Here is a 21,014-nt window from a genome sequence, read left to right as displayed (position 1 = left end):
CAGTGAAACACAATGTGATTTTTAGTTTAAGTACACACATGTTAAGACCACATTTTGAATTTTTTTGTCACTCATTTCTTGTGTTATTTGCTCAATTAAAATGTATGTAAATAAATGATATTACACCGTATTGATACCTAAATGAATGACCAAAATCAACAGCTTTTATATACTCTTTTTTATATATTTTTCAAAAAATTTATGTATGTTTCAAAAAATCCCAAAACCTCCCACATCTATATTTACAGTGTCAACCCCTCTAACCTGGTGATTCTGAAGCACTTTTAGGGGCTTGTTAATGTGTAGGAATTCATATGAAGCCAGCAGGTTTATACTGACGTGTAAAACGGCTGCAAAACTTTCCTCTTCACTGTCACTCAAAGTCATAAATCCTGAGGTAGAGCTCCTTGTTTGTCGTTACCAAAGTGTAAACAGCTGACAGGTGGAAAGTGAGTCTCTAAATACTGAAAAAAGCCTGTATTTAAACTTAAAAATATGTGCAGTCCTTTATCTATGAGCCAATCACCTCGCACTGTCAACACCTCGCTGGGATGTCATAAGTAACAAACAGCTGATGTTATTTCCCCCCCCCCCCGTCTTTCTTATTCCTTGCCTGGAGAAATCACAATAGTCTATATAGATAAGGACTGTTGAAACATGTATAACATTGACTGACACAACGCTCGCTTTGATATATGTCCTGTAGTGATGTGTCTGTGGGTGTTGATGTGTGTAGCTGCGAGATGGAAAGAGATAAAAATTGATAACCTCCGCTGATAACCTCCCCTCCTCAACTGAAATAAATGCTCCTCTCACAAACTAATAACTGTTTGTGGTGTGTGTAGCTGCCAAATACAGAACCACTAACCTCTGCAATATGTATAGGGCAATAAATATGAACCAAACATTTGGGACAAACAAGAAATCTGCTATCATGAATAATAAACCAAAGTTTATTGTCAACTGAAAAATGTGTTCTGTGAAATCCGTTTTGCATCTTTAATCATAAGCAATGGAGAAAGTTGTTTTTTTGTATAACGAGGAGTTACTGATCACAGAACAATTTAATATCACTGTAGTTTTATGAGAAAGTTGGGTTGAAGGAAAAACTCCCCCCTCCACTGTCACTTCTATAAGTACAGGGGATCAACTCTACATATAAAGATATTTAAAAGAATACCATTTGTATATTGATTGCTGACAGCATGTTACCTTAAATTTGTTATAAAAACTTTGTTTTTCTCATATGCCTCCCCAGTGAGTGGAGAATCCAAAAAAAGGCAAACATTCTCCATGAATTGAAGTAAATGGAAACTACATTTAACAACAGCAAAGCTATATCCAAACATCTCTTTACAAACACTCACACACCTCGTGCAGTATAATCCAAGTCTTATTTATCCAGTGGTGTGCTCAGTACTTCTCAGACATATGCATTTTCACTAAAACCTTACTATTCAAAACACTGGTAACACTTTACTTGAAGGTATCTACATAAGGGTGACATGACACTGTCATAACCATGACATGACACTGTCATGAACCTGTCATAAACATCATGTGCATGTCATAACCATTTATGACTGCTGTCATTAAGTGCCATTCAGTTATTGTAATGACAAGTTGGCTTTGTTTGGGTTGCCTTGATTATGACAACTTGACATTAATCAAAGTGACATTACCAGAAGTTGTCTTTGTCATGACAAGTTGACATTAAATTGATTTGGGATGTCCTTATTATGACAACTTGACATTAACCAGGATGACATTACCAGAAGATGTATAATCATTATGTCAACTTGTCATAAACACAAAAAGAGGTGTATTTCTTGTTAATGTCAAGTTGTTATGACAAAGACATCTTCTGGTAATGTCACTTTAATTAATGTCAAGTTGTCATAATCAAGACAACCTGAACAATACCAACTTGTCATTACAAAAACCAAATGACACTTAATGACAGCAGTCATAAACGTCTATGACATGTACATAATGTTCATGACAGGTTCATGACTGTGCCATGTCAAAAGTTATGACAGTGTCATGCCACTCTTATGTAGATACCTTCATGCAAAGTGTTACTGAAACACTTCCATTTCCAGGTAAAGTGCCCTGAGAGTGCCTGAGTGTGCTTATGAGCTCTGTTTGAGCTGAGTTCAAATTCACATGCATACTCAAGTACTCTATTTGCATGAGACTGTTTGTACAGAAGTGTTTTAAATCAGAATGTTTTGGCCTAACTTATGTGTCTGAGAAGTACTGGGCATAGACTGGACAAATGAGACGTGGATTATACTGCAGGAGTTGTTTTGATATAGTTTTGCTGCTGTTAAATGTCCTTCCCTTGTAAGAATATTTGCCTTTTTTGGATTCTCCGTTCACCGTGGGGGCAGATTTTCTACATGATTAAACATGCTGTGAATACTTGATATACAAACAGTCATTTTGTGGGTGTCATCATTATTGAAAGGAATTGAACACCTCTGTATGTCTTCGTGGATCAGGAGCTAAAACAGTGTTCTTTGTGAAGACGCCATAAAATGGTAACTGACAGTGGAAACTTTTTGTGTATTGATGATAATGTGCTGGAGGCTGTTATTGGGCTGTTGGAAACATAAAGATGGATTTTACTGCACAGGAACCAAGACAGCTCGATACAGATGAGACATGACTCACCCTGCTGCCTTTCTCTGGGTTGCACCTGCATCCTCTGCTACAGTCCTGGCCACCACACGGCTCGTCAGACTTCCCCACACCCTGCAGAAAGAAAAGAGACTCACATTACAAACAAGACCAGGTATTTTGGTGTACGGACGTCACGCTTTCTTTTCATTTGAGCCGTTTCACCACCTAATTGCAACAAATTGCCAAATAGCAAGAGTCTTTTCTTTTTCAAATCCCTTCATAACTAAAAACAAATCATACAAACAAGTAGAAAACAGAGGCAGAAGAGCACGTACAGACTCAGGTAACAACTCCATGAGTCATGTGGGTATAAGGACTAGTTGCATCAGTGAGAAGATGGCAGATTTACGGGGACTTAAACAGGATTTAGTATCCAGATCCAGTCGGTGCTGATTGAAAAAGTGTTCCTTTAAAGGTCAGATCTAATTTTGTATTAAACACAACATGTACTATCAGGTTTCCCTTTGTGTTTACAGCCTTCATTTGTCTCTCCTCGTGCCTTTCTTTTTTGGGTTTTCCGACTCGGTGTGTAACCGAGATCTGATCCCTTCAGCTCCTCCATTTGATTAGTAACAGAGACACAAACCAGTCCTTAAACACAACCAGAGTCAAGCCTCTAACCAAAGAATGGAGCCAGTGATAGCAGCAGCAGCAGCAGCCCCAGGGAAGCCCTCTAGGACTCTACATGACTCCTTTCATAATGTTACTGTGGTGACCCGGGGGACGTTTGTTTTCTCAGCCAGGCTGACCAGGACTGAAAGGCTTCGGTACATGAGGCTCAAATTGAGTGGATCAAATAAATGGCACATAGGACATGATGGTGAAAGTGATTTAATTTGACAAAAAAAAAAAAAAAAAGGGAGATAGCAGCGATGAGCGGTGATGGCCACCTCAGAAGGTTCAGAAAATTTTAAAAAATACAATGTCTGTTAATGAAAAAGGTTATCCAAAGGTAAGAGACGAAAAGGTCCGCCTCAAACTGTATGACTGACGAGTGACTTCTGTGATTTGAAGTGCAGAAACAAGCGATTTTATTTAATTACAACCACTAGAATGCCAGATAATTAACTGAAAATTGTTGTTTCCAAGGTCAAGAATGAACTTTAAAACTCAACTTTGAAGCCAAACTAACAAGAAATCCTTTAATTGCTCAAAAAAAAAGGAAATTAAAAGCACAATTAAATAACACTTGCAAACATTACACTAGTACAGGCGCTTTTCATGATTTATATTATAAACTCTTACTTAGACACTGCATGTGATTGTGTTAATTTAAATTTTTGGGCCTTTAGTTCAACAAATTTGACATAAGGCATTCAGTATTTTAAATTCAAATTTACTGCAGATTGTCAGCCTTTGAAACGGCAGTTTGATCATACAAAAAAATCTCATCTAAACTTAAACTTATTGGCTTTTTCTGGAGCTTTCAACCATATCTTAAAGTCTTCCTCAGCTGACTGAGTTTGCTCAGTTGTCATGGAGATATGTAGCTTAGTAAGTGGACCTTAACTTAAGAATTTTTTCCTCAAAACATTTGTACTTTTTCCTCTATCCAAGCCTGCACCAGCATTATAATTGAAAGATGTACTTAAGATCCCTTTAACAATTGTAATAAGGTAAGGAAATTACAATATTGCCACAAATTGATCTTCCCAAGTGGACGGAGTTTGCTCAATTATTATTAACAAAAAAAAAAACAACTTTACATTCTGCAGAAAAATGTCCAGTCTCCTTCCATTTTTGCTAATTTTATATCCTTCTATATCCCCTCTTACTCACAGCAAACAAACATCATTTTTAGCTCATAAACTCTGAGTGAACTGCAGATTAACCTTTCTGTGTTCAGGGTGGCATTCCTGAGATATCTACCAAACATCACGCAGTGCTTTTAGAGGTTATAAGCTGACGTATGAGTGGCATAAGCTCATATATATGAGGCTCTTAAAACTTTAAAATGTCCTCTATTCACTTATGGACCACATGGTGAGCAGAGAAATATGTTGTCTTATTTCTCTTCTACATATCTCTGTGTTTGTTTGTGCTAAATACTGTGTGTGAAACTTAACCTGCGCTATGGCGCATATATGTAAATAAATAATGAATGAACTCCTTATGATTATGGGAGCAAATGTGTCATATGAGTCCATAGTTCGGGGGTCTCTTCGGGGTCAAACTCTGGGGTCATGGCTGGCATTTCAATGTGATTAGTGGATGAAAGGATGCTGGCGGGGTGGAGAGACACAGAGGAGAAGGGGACAGGAGGGAGGAGGGGACAAAAGGGTGTTAACTGGGTGTGATGGAGGTTCAGAGGACAGGGGTGGATGAGGAGAAAGTGCAGGGTGTATTAGTTCATATGACCACAGTCTGCGAGTGCTCATACCCACAATAATCAAGGTCAAGGACCCTCCAGGACCCCTGTAAATACTCATCAGCTGGTCTAGTCTGGGTCGCAGTCTAATATAATACCAGCCTGGGAAACACTGGTGTGAAAGTGCCAGAGAAATATTCAGCTAAAGAGGGTCAATAAGATGATGATTGATAGAACAACCTTGCACAATATTGAGTGAGACTGCATTACTATTCTATATACTCATATATATTATATATATATACTTATTTATATGTGGTAAATTTGTGATCTGTTTAACTAATAGCTCCAATAGCTGGCAAGAAAGCTAGTGAACACAGAAAATGATGCATCGCTGTAGATCAAACTACCCTGTAAAGGATTTAAAATGAACAACCCTAAACATCTACAACAGTATAATGCAATATGTGGATAATCCCAGCCCAAAAAATCATATATAACACTGACAGGAAACATTTTACTGCACAACAACTTTTACTTTTCATACCTGAAGTACATTTTGCTGATAATACCTTTATACTTGAACTTAAGTATTGAATGTGGGACCTTTATTTCCACCACTGCTGCCAACTAGGCCACTACTTCTACTACTACAACTACTACTGGACGTAAAACATGGCGTGAACATGGTGCGGAAGGAAGAGAAAAAGAGGAAAACAATCAACAAGGAGAAAGTGAGCTTGGCCCAAAGCAGAGCGAGGAGAGAGGGAGGGAGAAAGAGAGAAGGAGGGGAAAGGTCAGTGGTGCTGGTCCTGCTTTCTTCCCTCTGATCTCCTCAGCTCCTCTAATCACAATGACAGAAGGAGGGCAAGAGAGGGAGAAAGTGAGCAGGGAAACAGTGAAATTTGGGCTAATGGAGGGAGCAAGAAAGGGGAAAAGAGAGCGGTTAAAGGAAATGGAGGGAGGCCAAACAAGAGAGGGCGGCTCAAATGAAGCTTTTGGCAAAGTGGCTAAAGAAGAAGAAGCTAAAAATAGATGCAGAGCAAATGATTTGTGGTGCTAATTGTATTCCGAATTAAGACCAAAAAAGAACAGCATAGTAAAACAAGCAAACAGAGTGAAAACTTTTAAATTTAAGGGAACTTCAAGCAAATACATGGTTTAAAAGTTAGGTAAAAGACACAGAGACTGACAAAAGATGATGCTGTAAGTGCTCTTAGCTCCCATCTCTATATCATGTTACTCTTATTATTTAGCTCTATTATCCTCCTTTTGTTAAGGCATGAATACCTCCTCAGGTGTTATCCAATCACAGCGAGCTGCCTCAGATTGTTATGTGCCCTGTAGATGCATTGTTCTGGGAAATAATCCAGCGTCTACCTGAGTAAGGCGGAGATGCACTCAGCCACTGATGCTCTTTGGGTTCGCTCTGTCCACACCCAGAGTTAAAAGTGAAGGATGATATGGGCAAACAGATGCTAAGCCAGCGCCCGAGGGGGAGCACTCAACCCTCAAATACAGAGGAGGAAAACATGCACACATGCACGCAGTAAAGAATTATTAGAGGTAAATAAACGCTCACAGAGCAGGACACCTGAGTGCATTTGGACATGTAGATGCCGGTCATGCTGCATGAGTAGACACAATCTATAGTTGTGGGGACAAAAGCCACTCCCTTAAGTTAATGCTAAGATTAGACCTTAAAACCTGAAGTCTAAACCCTAAAATGGAACTTTAAAAAGTCACACTCACTTCACTAAAACTAGTCCTTACAAAGATACAAGTACAAGCGCACAGGCAAGCACACACAGGCACACATAGGCATTTAGGGTCGCATTCTACCATCAAAGACATATGAGGACAATGAGCTGATAACCTGGTTTAACAAATGAAAGCTGCTTGATCATCTCATTATCTTTCACCCACTGAAACACAACCTGTGTGTGTTTGTGAGTGTGTGTCTGAGAGTGTGTGTGCTCTTGGACTGGCCTTGATTAAAAAAAAAAAAAAAAAAGCCTTACCCTGGGTGTTGTTTGCCGTGGAGTGTGCAGGGAGGAGCATGGACCGATCATGGCTCGTTCAACTGCTCTCGACTCACCATCGCACACCCCAATCAATCTCTGACACATTAGAAATTCTGGTCGGCCATCAACAGACAGAGTTAAAGCGGAGCTATGAGTCTGTTTCCCAAATTGAGTGCCTTTTTTCCCTCACTCAACCATCTTACAGTGTATACTCAGCTAGTATGTCGGTGCTGCTAACATGCTAACTTGTGTGTATGTGTGTGTGTGACAGAGAAAGAAAGAAAGGAAGACCAAGAAGCGGGAGCAGGAATCAAAACTTGGACCGACCTATGTTTGCAGAAAATGACTTTAAAGTTCTTTTTGGGACATGTGTCTCTTCATTATGTTGAACCATACCTTCGCTAGCAAACATTTACCTGCCTGCAGCCCTGGAGCTTTCATACGTATATTCATCGAACACTGTCAGTGGTCAAAACGTTCTGCAAGGGCCGTTTTATCGTCTATTGTACAAGTACAGTGTGAGCACTCAGGTCGTGGATTGATGATTGGAGCTTTGGCTTTACATCGCAGACAATTCACTTTGAGTTGTACTGAAAAAAACATTTCTAAAATTGTACAACGTATGCCCAGCTTCATGTCCTCTATTCAAAAAAGCAGTCACATGGCTCTAACTGATGTGTTACTGCCCGACACGGTACATGAGAAGACGTATTTTACATTCTGTTGCGCTGATCCTTTACTGCTAAGGTAAGGGCCATGGAGGTAAAGTTAAAGGAATGTAAATCTGCAGAGTTCAACATGTACAGATAAGGTTACAGCACTCCAGACAAAAGCACAATTTGCATACATTCACTGACATAACGTGATGGAACAGGCACGTTCCCGATTGTCTGCATGAACACAACAGTGCGCTCATTCTTCCCTCCACTCTGTCATCCCGGCATTACGCAGCTATGCATCTTTAGGCTCTAGCTAATGTTCCTCAATCAATCTCTGCTTGTTTGCTCATACTTTACTGTCCAAACACTTTCATGTACTAACTGAGACTTTTCTAAAAGCCCTCTGCTTAAACCTCCTGCTGTTCATACACTGGAGAGTGGCAGCTCATGGGTAGCGGCTGACGTCTGGACTTGCCCTGTTCATTCCTATAGGGTCTGCTGATGTTATCCGCACGAAGGTTGAGTCTAGGGTTACCCAGAAATATGGTGTAAACTGGCGTCTCCTGAGGTACACGACTGAGACAACAGAGCATGATGTGACAGGACAATCAGTTTGTTTTAAAAAAAAAAAGTGAGCTGAAGCCCTGCATGCTTCGTATGTCACAGAATTCTTTACTATAATCATGATGGTGGTGGTTTAAAGGTCAGATATTGAAGGAATGTGTGATCCCCAGAATTCCTTTCATTATGTATGAGCAGATGGCAGTGCAGCTATTATGTAGTTAAACAAAAAATGTGGCACTTTGATGTAAAATAATGTACATTAGGGCTGTACGCAACACAGAATGATGTCAGTCAAATCAGAATTGGCAATATTCGACTGTTCGCTCCGTGTTTTCGATAAAGAGCATGAACGGGGTTCAGGGGGGCATTCAGAGTGACATTGCCATTCACGTAATAATGTTAACAAGCTAACTCTGTTAACAACAGATCGGAAATGTGCAACAACAGTCTTTGCCGACACTAGATACCAAACAAAAGCCAGAGACTGTATCGTATTAAAATGCTGTGAGCTGTAAATTCACCATTTCCAAGCAGAAGGCAGAAAATAACTCCATTTCGGAGCTTTACAGGGAAAAGACTCTCCTCCTCCAGCTGCCTCCGTGTACGCAGCTGCCTGTAAAGAGCAGCGTGAAAGTGAAGGGTCCGAATTAGTTCTAACTCAACTTACTTTAGACTGACTAATTAAATGACTACTTGTTTCAGTTCTAATTTGCTCTTTGTGCAATTTATGTACAGAGCTGCAAAGTGGGAAATTCTCTTGCCACAGAGGAAGTCGTTGAGTGTCCGATTTAATTGGATAAAAAGAGCAAAAGAAGGAAACAGATGTTGGAGCAATGACAGCCATCTTAGAAGGTTACAAAAATCAGAAAGAAACGATCTCCATCAGCAACAAAGGTTGTCAAAAGGAAAAAGACGCCAAAGGAAGTAAAGAAAAAAGCAATTTTAAAAAGTACCAACCATCTTGATTTCTTAAAACTGACCCTTCACACTTGCACAGGAATGAGTTTAATCCACAGACTGCCAATCAGCATGTCATCACATAGTAACAACCAATGGGAGTGCAGGGTTTACTTTAACACTTGCCAGTCAAAATGACATTGCTCCATACAAACCAATGAACACACTGATTACGCAAAGGAGGAACCGCTGTCAATTTTCAAGGAAAATGGATATGAAAATACCATTTGCCCCTCTTCAAATTTCACCTTCACCTGAACCTGACGATGAGGAATGACTTAGAGGGAAAACACAAGAGGAATGGGAGGCTGTGACTGCTTGTGCAAATAAAGAAAGGCAAAGGGCATGAAAGAAAATGTGGAGATAAGAGAAGGAAAAGAGTCTCTTTCCTCCCTGTTATGTCCTTCTCTTTATATTTATCATCGCATTCTCTGTTTTGTCTTCCCTTCGTCCCCATGTTTCCTTTCTTCTCCCTGCCTGTCCTCCCATCCTCCCTCTCTCCTCTTCCTCCCCTTACCTCTCCCTCTCTTCTTCCTCTCCAGTCTCCATCTGTGACCCTGACATCCACCACAGGAGACTAACCAGCTGTGTTTGGGCCTCCAGCTTTCCTCGTTTACTTCTGTTTATTCCATGCTGTGTTTGTGTCTACGTGTGTGTGAGCGGTATGGACTGTACGTGTACCCACGTGCGCGCTTTGTGTACTTGTACACAAGCTCACGTGCGTCTTCTGTGATGTGTTATCCCTCAACCGTGCAGGCCACCCAGCTGGAGTCAGGTCATCTATAACTTGGCCAGACAGCGGAAATTTGTGGCGCTAACACCGGCCCAAACAGGATGTTGCACATTGCAGGCTGACACGACCAGCGGCTGTAAATGTCAATCAAGTAAACCACTGTTGAATGCAGACAAAACGCATATGCATCAGGAGGGGGACCTCACTTTTACATTCACTTTTTGAAACTACAAAAATAGTACAAAATTTAAAAGTCAATAAAAAAATACGTTTATTCATTTAAGAACCTGGAAAGTCCCTATAAGGTGGGTGGGAGGGGTGGTGGGTGGGTTCAACAGCACTGGACTTGCACCCAGGAGACTGGTGTTTGCTTCCCATGTGAATGTAAAAGATGAAGGGTTTTTTAGACCTAACCACCTGTGTTTGTTGCACAATGAAATCAATGTAAATATGAGGTGTTTCATCATTGCTGTAAGTTTATTTTGCAAAAGACACAATGCGTGTAACAGGTGTAAACGGACACCACATCCCAGAAAGTCAACAACAGACGCACCCAGGATACTCAGCACATAATATGTAGAAGTGAAAGTCCACTGACCAAGCAGCGATATGTGACAAGTTCGGATTTATAATGTGTTGCTTAAGATAAAAGATTTAAATCTTTTTTCTAAAAGTAATGTAAAAGTTTTAAAACTTTTGCAAACCATTTGATGTATTTTTCTCATCATCCATACCGCCATTGACTTCCATTCACATCTATGTGCTATGAAATTCAATAAGCAGATTTGTGAGGCTTAATCCATCACATTTTACATTAAATCAGCATTTATTTTTGTCAGAGTCACCTTATTATTTTGGGGGATTTGTGGAGCAAAGAAATCACTGAGCATAAAAATGTATTCATGCAGGAATAATGTCTCAATCTGCATCTCAATTAGTGGAAGCCAATGGATGTCTAAAAAGTAGGAAAATAAATTTGAAAATACAACTCTAGGTGATTTGTTACAATCTTGTCATTAAATGATCAGTCAATATTATGAACTTTAAATCCAGATGCACTGTGGGACTTAACGTAAGCAGCCCCTCTGCATTTCCCAATCTCTAATCCAGTTAAGACTGTTTAATGTTGTGAAACGCTTTAATGTTACAAAGTCCAAATGAGCTGCATAATGTGGCTTTCCTGGCAGAGTCAAGTAAACTGAGATTAGTTCAGCTAAGCTAAACTAAGCTTCTTCCAAACGCCATATCTCCCCTGACAAAGAGGGCAGAGGGAATAACAAAAACAGCGAGAAAATCCCATCAGACCAGGTGATAACTTTTATCCGACTAAATTGACTGGAAAACATAAAATGGTTGTGCAAGTGATGAAAGAATCTCATGTGTGAATTAATAAGCTATAAAAAATGTGATGCCTGTGGGGTTTCATAACACACAACACCCTCTGGAGTTTAACTGACTGATGTATACTTATACGAAAGGGATAAATTTGACACAATCATACACAAACACTTGACTCCTTTAAACCTTCCAATATATTATAATATCTATCATCAATCACTTTAAATCTAACAGCTAATGTGTCAGCACATAAAATGAAGTGCACACACACACACACACACACACACACACACACACGTGCAGATGTACATTTTGTGACCTTTGTCCTCATGTTTCTGTCTACGTGTTTGAAAACTTTCCAACAAAAAAAAAAGAAGAAATATCTAGTTATCTTTTATCACAGTCCAGACTTGCTCAATTATAATTTGCAAATTCTCCCCAGTCAATGAGATCACTGCATTCTCCAGAAAAATGGCAGATATCGCTCCATAACACTTCTGATACCACATGAAGCAAGAATGTAAACTATAATAGCTGGCTTACTGACAGCTGAGATTGTGATATAAAAGTAATTTAAGATGTAGAGTTTGTGTGTACAGTGTGTGTAGGTGTGTGTGTGTGTCAAAAGAAGCTGTCTAACGCTAACATAATATTTTAACTGATACTTTGACATGTTGCTGCAGCGATACAAAATCCAGGAAAAAGATGTTTTATATCAGCGTAAAGAGTAATTTGAAGACGTCTACTTGTGGTTCATTGTGATGAGTTTTTTCACTATTTTCAGATGAATAACACATAGACATAGCAACAGTGGTGGATAGAAGTGCATTTACCCAAGTACTGTCCTTCTACAATCTTGATGTTCTTGCACTTCAATTTTATGTTACAATCTATTTTAACGCCACAACGTTTAAGAGGGAAATTTACCTTTTACTCCTCTAATTCAATTTGTTTTGCAGATTCTGATAAATAACACAAAATACAATCAACAAATGATGAATACAAAGTAATCTCAATAAGCCCCATCTTTACCAGCTGCAGCATTAAAGTGATGTACAAATTAACGCATCAATAATTATTAGGGATGCACGATATTGGAGCTTTTGCCGATATCCGACATGCCCATATGTAACAACTCATTTGACCGATAACCGATACCGATAATAGTGAACATCAAGTCTCTTCTGTAGTGGAATTTCCATCATATTATGCATGCATACCCTTATCGTGATGGCCCACCAGCAGATGGACACATGAAATACAATACTTTATATTATTTTATAAAGAAAAAAAGCATGTTGGCCTGTTCTAATATTTCATTTTAAAGCCAGTATCAGCCTAAAATGATGACGTCAAGGTATTACTGTGCATCCCTAATAATTAGAATCCAATTATGTGACATAGAATCGAGTAGTCTGCATTCTATTTTTATTTTTCCATGTTAAGCTAGATGGAAGCTAAACTTCCAGCAGGTGGAGCTAATTTTACGTTTACTATTTTTACTATACTGTTGAATAGTGTACTTTTGAAGATCATCAGTTGTACTTGCTTGCACACATGCAAGAACTTCTATTTGCTGCTGCACACACACACACACACACACACACACACACACATCTAGGCCCACTAAAGCTGGGCGACATGGAAGAAATTAATTATTACAATATTTTTTATCAATATCGACATTGCGACAATATCATGGGGTTTCACCAATGATTTACACAAACAGATTTTTGATAAATAAGCATCAGCAATGTGGCTATAATGACTAAGTAGGTAAAGGCAAACAATAGAACAGCTGCTAAGTTCAGAAAATTACATCATTTTACTGCAGCTTTTACAGTAATCAAAGAAAATTACATCATGATATCGATATATCAATATATCGTCAAGCCCTAAGGGGGGCACACACACACACACACACACACACTCTCTTTCCCCTGGCTCAGGATTGTGCAGTCATGATAGAACAGAAACACTGCTATTAGACAGGATTAGGACTCTACCTGCCTCGCCTTGTTGTCTCTCTCTCTAGCTCTCTTTTTTCCTTCATGAACATAATTAGAGACTTAAGAGGGGCAACTTAATTTTATCAAGTTTTTTTTAAGAGAACAAAATGAACCAGGGCGAGAACGGGCACGCACACCGAACAGGAGCTAAGTAACATGTTTCTACTAATACCACTGGTAAGGGTTTATGTAGTATATCCTCAGGTCGTGCGCCTGGTATTTCAGCCCTGCCCAGGTCCTTCAGTGTGTGTATAACAGTTGATGTTATCAGCAAAAGATGGATTGATCAGTTACACTTGAATGATCTGAAACACTTTAGATGCTTTCATGATAACGATTCTTAACCATGCCCCACCTTGCCTCTAGGGGCTAAATCTGGGGTTCACAGTGTTTTTGTGTTCCACGTCTTCTCTCTCCACTTAGAAACAAAGAGCTGGATCCCCAAATAACAGCACAATCTAATCAAATGACTTCACCTCCTATGTGGACAGGAACTCTGTTGTCCTGACAACCAACACCAATGTGAGGGAAGTCACATGATCTCCATCTACTTTTATTAAAGTTCAGACCCCCATCACAACCCCCACTACGGGTATTCAGTCCTGCAGCCAGGATGCCGTCCGGCAGTCCACATCGTCGGAATATGAGCTTCCGGTAGGGGTTTGGTTTCTCTCAAGCTATAAATCCACTCTGAGTGAAGAACGCTGACATGAAAATAAACCCAAACCACCAAGTATAGAACAGTGTGTCACTTTTAAAGTGCGTGCAAGGTCAACAATCACTGGTGGTCTGTTTAATATTAGAAGAAAGACTTTTTTTGGAGCTTATATTAAATAGAAAGAGCAGATAAAGTATCGCTTTTAAACCTCAACGATCTGATAAACCTCAAAAGAAAGAAACAAAAATCCAAAACATACCTCAGGTATGGAAACATGGAGACAATCTCGTAATTCTTTCAGTGCAACAATAAAATTGGGATTCCCCTAGGTTGCAAAGTTGTTTCCATTGTTTCAATCACTTCTTCCATCGACAGTGGAAATGATTAATCATCATTTTTTACAACCTGTTGAAAGTCAAAGTCTAAATTTATCTGTATATCCTCCACCTTTCAGCACAGACACAGTCACACTTGGAATGAACCTCCTTAACTCTTTGGCGTGCCAATAAAGGCGGCCGGCTGCCCACTAGCAAAACTGGCACAAACAACCAGGAACAGGCTGCTTCACGCCAGCTCAATTATGTCATCTGACAACAATAAAAAAAAAAAAAGTGCTCCGAGACGTTTTATGCAGCAAAAAATCTGCAGTCGACACAGACGGAGACAAAGGAAGAGACTCAGGTTGGAGCCAAAACAAACTGCAAGCCGCTGTCCGGACAAGAGCGCAGACAAAGAGGGGGAAGAACGCAGTGTGATCAATGGAGCACATGAAATGTATGTTTAGGTGTAAATCAGTCATAAATTACACACTGGCAAGCCAACAACAGAACAGATGGGAAAGAAAGGATTGGCACACAGGAATGATGAGGAAAGAGCAGTTGTCACCACAATTTTTTGCCGACTGTTATGTTCTGACTTGTGAAATTAGACGTGGTGGAAAGAATTTTTTGTAATTAAACTGAAAACAAAGCTGCTCTAACTTTGTTCCTGAAAGGTTTAAAGTGTGATGAAGAACAACCACAGGCTACTTGTTCAGTCGTCAGTGATTTATATGTGTTTGTTAGCATTTAAGATGAGAATTTATGCTGACAGTACACTTTCATACCACATGTTCTGATAGATAACAGTTTGGAAATAGTCTGGGACTCTTCAAAAGAAGGATCATGGATACAGTTACTAGAAAGGTGATCCTGGTCTCTTGAAAGTCCAAAACACTACATGTCATCCACCTACAGCCACATCAAAGCTATGCTACATCCCTCATTAGCAGTGAACATTAACATTCAGTGTAAATTTTGAGGTGCTGAATTGTCCAATATGGGAGTATTTCCTAGAGATACCAGGCTGAATTTTTGGTACTACTGGCTTTGAAAGTCCTGAGAGATACAACTGCCCCAGAGTACATGGATGACGTCCTCACCTACTATATGTGATTTATTCTTAAGTATATCCTGCCATAATGTATGTTTGGGATGACACTTAGAAAGTAATTTCTTGTATACCTGACAAATCAAAAGTTCTTGACGGTTGACTATTATGCTGCAACAATTGGAAGATTATTCATTTGGTTGATTGACGGCAAGTTAATTGGCGACTACTTTGATATTTCTAAGCAAAACAGACAAACTTTTTTTGGGTTTTATGATTCTTAAATGTGAGACTTTAATAATGTATTTTGTCTGGCTTTAGATTTTTGGACTGTTGGTCGGGTAATAATCGACTGATCTAGAAGCTTATGGGCAGATTAACTGATAATGAAAATACTGGTGAGTTGTAGCTCTGGTTTACAACTTAATATTGTCTCACAGAATACACACTTCAGTCAGAACATTAAAACCACTGGCTGGTAAAGTGAAATGATCACTGCTATCATTGATCATTTCATCACAATGCAATGTTCTGCTGGTAAACCCTTGGTCCTAGCATTCATGTGGATGCTACCTGACACCCTCCACCCATCCAAACAGCACTAAAGACCAAGCACACCCCCCATGACAACAGCAAATCCCTGATGGAAGTGGCCCCCCAACAGGACAATGCACCATACCACACCATAAAAACCGCTCAAGAGGAATGTGGCAAAGAGCTCAAGGCGATGACCTGGCCTCCAACTTCCCCAGATTCCAATCTGATCAAGCTTCTGTGGGATGTGCTGGTACCCCACCTCACACCCCATGGGACTCAAAGGACCTGCCGCCAATGCACTGGAGTTAAACACCATAGGACACCCCCAGAGGTCCTGTGTTGACGTCTTGACAGGTCACAGCCAAGTTTGATCTAAGGAGGCCCCACTGTGGATGGGGGTACCTCCAGGGTACCGGCATGTCCCACAAATGCTTGACGAGATTGGGATCTGGTGAGTTTGGAGGACAGGTTGATGCCTTGAGCTATTTTTCACGTTCCTTGGACCAGTCCTGAGTAGTTTTTATGGGGTGGCAGGTGCATTTTCCTGCTGAGAGGGAGGGGCAATGCCATCAGGGAGTGCCGTTGCCAAGGCAGGGGCTACTTTGTTTGCAACGTATTTGTGTGGGTAGAGTGCGTCAAGTGGCATCCACAGGAATGTCAGGACCCGAGGTTTTTCAACAGAACATTGCATTGGACAAGACAATGAATGGTATTCACTTCAGTAGCCAGTGGTTTTAATGGTTTGGCTGATCGGTATTTATTATGTAGTAAAAGTTAAAAGAGAAAAATAAGGAAAAAGGATTTCTCTGCAATGCTCTTTTGAATAGAGGATGTAAAAAAAGATGTTTGTAAGGGATCTCTACAACAGAGGCAGCAACTGTTAATCTTTTTGTAATCTTTTTTATCATCTCATTTTGTCTTGGCAGTCAACACATAGACAATGAACTACTGGACCACTTCACTGTGAGCAGGTGGATCTGAGGTTCTGCAAGTAAACATCCCATTTCTGTTCGAGCATCTGGGTTTGATTTCGTCCTGAAACTCCTCTCATTGTGCAACATGAGGGGATTATTACCCTGACAAATGGCTTCCACTTTCAAGTGTTGACAGAATAAAAACTTTATATCTGACCACAGGAAAACTGTTTAGACAGAGTTTGACAGATTACCCAGCTCGAGACAGAGAGGAGTATTTATGGTAGACTGAAATAATAATAGACCATCCACAAAGAAGTATTTATGATTTGATTTCAATTAGCAAAGAAGAGCCAACAAGACATCTGATGCTAAAGATAATATTTACATTACACATTCAGATTGTATTACTAGAGGATCCATTAGTGTAGCATGATGTTAACACATGCTGGTTGAGTATGAGCAGAGCTGAGGGCTACAGGAGACAAACTGCAGTGTAGTAAACATGGAATTAACCTGTCAAATACTCCAAACAGGCTGGACAGAGCAGTTTTCAAGTCAAAGGGCGATAAAGATGCTTTGTTTCCTCTGTCATTCTTGCAAACATTGTCAAAGTTGATGCTTCTCATGACTTTCCTCTACTTTCTACCTACAACTAATTGAAACAGTATCTATAAGGCTTCTGCTGGTATATGCATACAGCCAGCACTTTTTATAAATGGTCCATTAACTCTCATACAAGCTGCTGTAATCTCATTTAAACCAAACATGTCTGTAGTCGAGGACATAAGTTTACATAGGAACATCCAGTGGGTACTATAAATCAGCAATGTCAAGAGAGGACAAATTAGGACAAAGTCACTCAGTGTAACCTCATCTTACTTCCGAACACTAAGTATAATCTGCTCCTTTAAAAATCTAAAAATCTCCTTTCCCACTGGACAAAAAAACTCGCCAACACCCACTAACATCTGGCTTCTATCTTTAATGGCAAAGGTTGCAATTGGACTTGATTCCCGGGACAAATGACTCATCAGTAGTCACAGGTATTTATCAGCCCCAGCAGTGATGGAGACATGACACCTGAATGGACACGCTAATTTTCGCCCGTTTTCCGGTGCAACAGCAGGTAACTCCCGTCTGTCTTTGCCATCTTAACCACAAATTCTGTTGACATCCATCCCAGCAGCATACGAACATCATGCCAAATTAGTCAGCGCTGATTTTGAAAGAGACTAAATAAGCCACAGATGGAAAAAGCCGTAACCATTGAATCGTTTTCACTGGCTTCCTTGCTGCTTTCTATTGTTTACTAACCTGGTTATATATCCCTTAACTGTAGAATGTTTTGGCACATATATGTGCTAATTTAGGTGGAAAAAGGGCTTACGTCTGCACATAACTGGTGTACTGTTGTGCCCTTTTTGTATTTGACTCTTTTTATAACTTAACAGCTCTCTAGTTTCTTGTATCATGACAGTTGAGGGGGCCTAAATGCCAAGTCGCAGGGCAGTAAATGTTAAGAAAACCTGATCTGATTTTCCAGCACTCAAATTATTTTTACATGAGCAACACTTTCTCTGGTAAATCATGAAGTAAACACACTCTGTTTGATATTAACTTTCCCAAAAAAACAACTCTAAATCTGTGAAGTCAAAAAAAATATAAATAATTTCAAGACACAAGCACACGCTGAGACACATCTACACAAAAGACACACACACACACACACACACACACAAAGTGACAGTGCCCACCCTGTTGATAAGTGCTATGATAATCACCCCCTTTGAAGCACACTAAACACCCCTCGCCTGGAGGGGGACGAGGGGCTTTTGAAGAGGAAAGGGGAGGCAAATGGAGGGCTGGAGAGGTAGATAATAGAGGAGTACACGGATAAACAACAGAGGGAAGTAGTGAAAAACGTAATGGCTTCCAACAGGTAGACATGAAGGCAAAGCTGGGACAAAAAGAGGGTGTAATGGTGGACACATGGGGCTGATGGTGTGGAAATAATCCTGCAGAGAGGTGAAGGGAAAGATGGAGAAGGAGGAGTGAAACAAGATCTGGTTTCACCTGTGCGATTTCTGTTTTGTACCTTGGAGCGGCATGTGTGTGCTGGGATGAATGAGGAGGGGAAGAGTGAACATATGTGGAGAAGATGTGTGTGTGTTTTGTCTATAATCACAATGGAACGGCAATTACAGCTCGTATATTAGAGGGAAATCTGAGAGCTAATGTGCCTCAGAAGAGCAAAGAAACTTGTCACATAGCTATGTCCTTACCTAGAGGCCCACAGACACACACAGAAATGCCTTCACCAGTGTAGTTTAAGGTTTCGTCTGAACAACAAGTGTAAACCGATCGGTGGGTCTCCATGGATCTACGTGAAAGGATAAATGCTCCCTAACGTTGCCATGTGTGTGTATATGTGTGTCTACTGATGTATGTATATTTGTGTCTTCCAATGTGTCGCCACAGGCAGTGTCAGGATGATGATCCTCAAGTCCACCACAGTCTCCACTTTGATAATGTTAGTTTGGGCCCATAGGGCAGATTATCTACTCTTTGAACTCTTAAATATGCGACCGTATCAGTAATTTAACACCTCAGATGGAAACATCATGAAGTGAAGAGTAAGAAAAAGGTCTGAAGTTATCGGAAACACTTACTTTAAGCGCGGAAACGTAGAAGCAAGAGGTAGATCGAACAATATCCAACACATATTATTGGGTTTATATGATATTAGCCTTTATGCTAAGCTAAGCTAAGCATCCCCTAGCTTCGTGTTTTATTCAACAGATATGAGTGGTATTGATCTTCTCATCTAAGTCTCAGCAAGAAAGCTATAAAAGCATTTCCCAAAAATGTCAAGCTATTATCCCTTTAAATCTTCTCCACTATCGCATCGCATCATCTTGGATTGGCAGATTAAGAGGGCAAAGGTAGCAGCAACAAATTTCAGATTTCTATTTCTCTAGTCTTTTATTCTTACACTTTAGAACTGCTGCAATAGCTGTTTTAAATTTGCTAAAAGTTTGGATTTTTCCTTTAAATTCCCACATCGTCATGGTTACAACGAACCACTGATCCAAAAGAAACCACCTGACCTTATAACAGACAAAACTCCTGATTTTTTTTTAAATATCAGTGACTCTGCAAACAAATGTAACCTCTTTCAAAAGCCACAGACTCCCTGAGCCAGCGTGCACCTCAAGTTACCTCACCGTATCCTGCCGCCCTGCCAAACAACGCCTCGCATTGCCAACCACCGCTGCCAACCGGGACCTATTTTTAGCAACGGAAGTGTCACTAACAGAGCAGCAACTTCTCCCCTTCGCTTTTTTTTCTCCCCTTGTCGAGGTGGTGTGAATAGAGTGTTGGTGGTAATCTTGACAAAGATTTCACTTGAGTGTGTGTGAGTGTGTGTGAATGTGTGTGTGTGTGTGCACTCAAATAGCAGGTATGTGTCTGTGGATAGACTGCTGTAGTTTATGGTGTATATTCGTGTATTGAGTGTGTGTACTGCTGAATTACACACCTGCAGGCTGAACAAGAAACACAGCTGGAGCCACAGACACATGTTCTGCCTCTATTTTTTCTTTTTATCATCAATCACTGTGTCTCTCTTTTGCCCCTCCTTCTGTAGTCTAATCACTATTTTAAGTCCAGTTTTTAAAACCCCAGAGAAGTCCTGACTCTTTTGACATTTTTAGGTCAGAAGGAAACGTTTTACTCGACTATGATTGTAGAGTTTGGAGGAATAGTTCAACAAACATCTTGCAGTTCCATGACAAGAAAATCTGTTGAATGTGAAGCCAGGTGACAGTTAGCTTAGCTTAGCACAAAGAATGGAAACAAAGGGAAACAGCTAGCCTGGCTTTGTCCAAAGGTAACAAAATCCACCTATACCAGCACCTCTAAAACTAGTAACACATCCTGATTGTTTAATCCATACAAAAAGCTAAGCGTATAAGTTTTCTGATAAAAAAACAAATCTATCTCTCCCTCTGTATCTTTACATCTCATCCTTCCATTTATCCCTGCTTTCCTCTGACCTCAGCGTCTCTGATTCTTCAGTGAGTCATCTCCCAATAAAACAGTACAAACCACAAGCCTAAGTAACCTTCAGTTGTGGCTAAAGCTCACCCATCCTTCCAGACACGTTCCTAACCATCATCAAAAATTCCTTTCCTGCCTTTAAACCTATTTGATCAGTGAATTTTTGGGGATTTATGAGACAGAGAAAAATTTCCAGTC

General features: G+C 40.1%; 1 protein-coding gene across 4 annotated transcripts in view; it reads right to left on the bottom strand.

Annotated features, from left to right (window-relative positions):
• The window catches only part of col4a6 (collagen, type IV, alpha 6), a 137,853-nt gene that overhangs the window by 56,952 nt on the left and 59,887 nt on the right, over positions 1-21,014 (bottom strand). For all 4 annotated transcript variants that reach the window (XM_078164645.1, XM_078164644.1, XM_078164646.1 and 1 more), the window contains exon 4: positions 2,677-2,757. In XM_078164645.1, coding sequence (XP_078020771.1) covers positions 2,677-2,757 — 81 coding nt within the window. The remainder of the gene's footprint in view (positions 1-2,676; positions 2,758-21,014) is intronic.

The sequence above is a fragment of the Epinephelus lanceolatus genome, chromosome 22 (assembly GCF_041903045.1).
Source record: "Epinephelus lanceolatus isolate andai-2023 chromosome 22, ASM4190304v1, whole genome shotgun sequence".
Classification (NCBI taxonomy): Eukaryota; Metazoa; Chordata; class Actinopteri; order Perciformes; family Serranidae; genus Epinephelus; species Epinephelus lanceolatus.
Note: the sequence above shows the minus strand (reverse complement) of the source record. Positions and strands in the feature narration are given on the sequence as shown.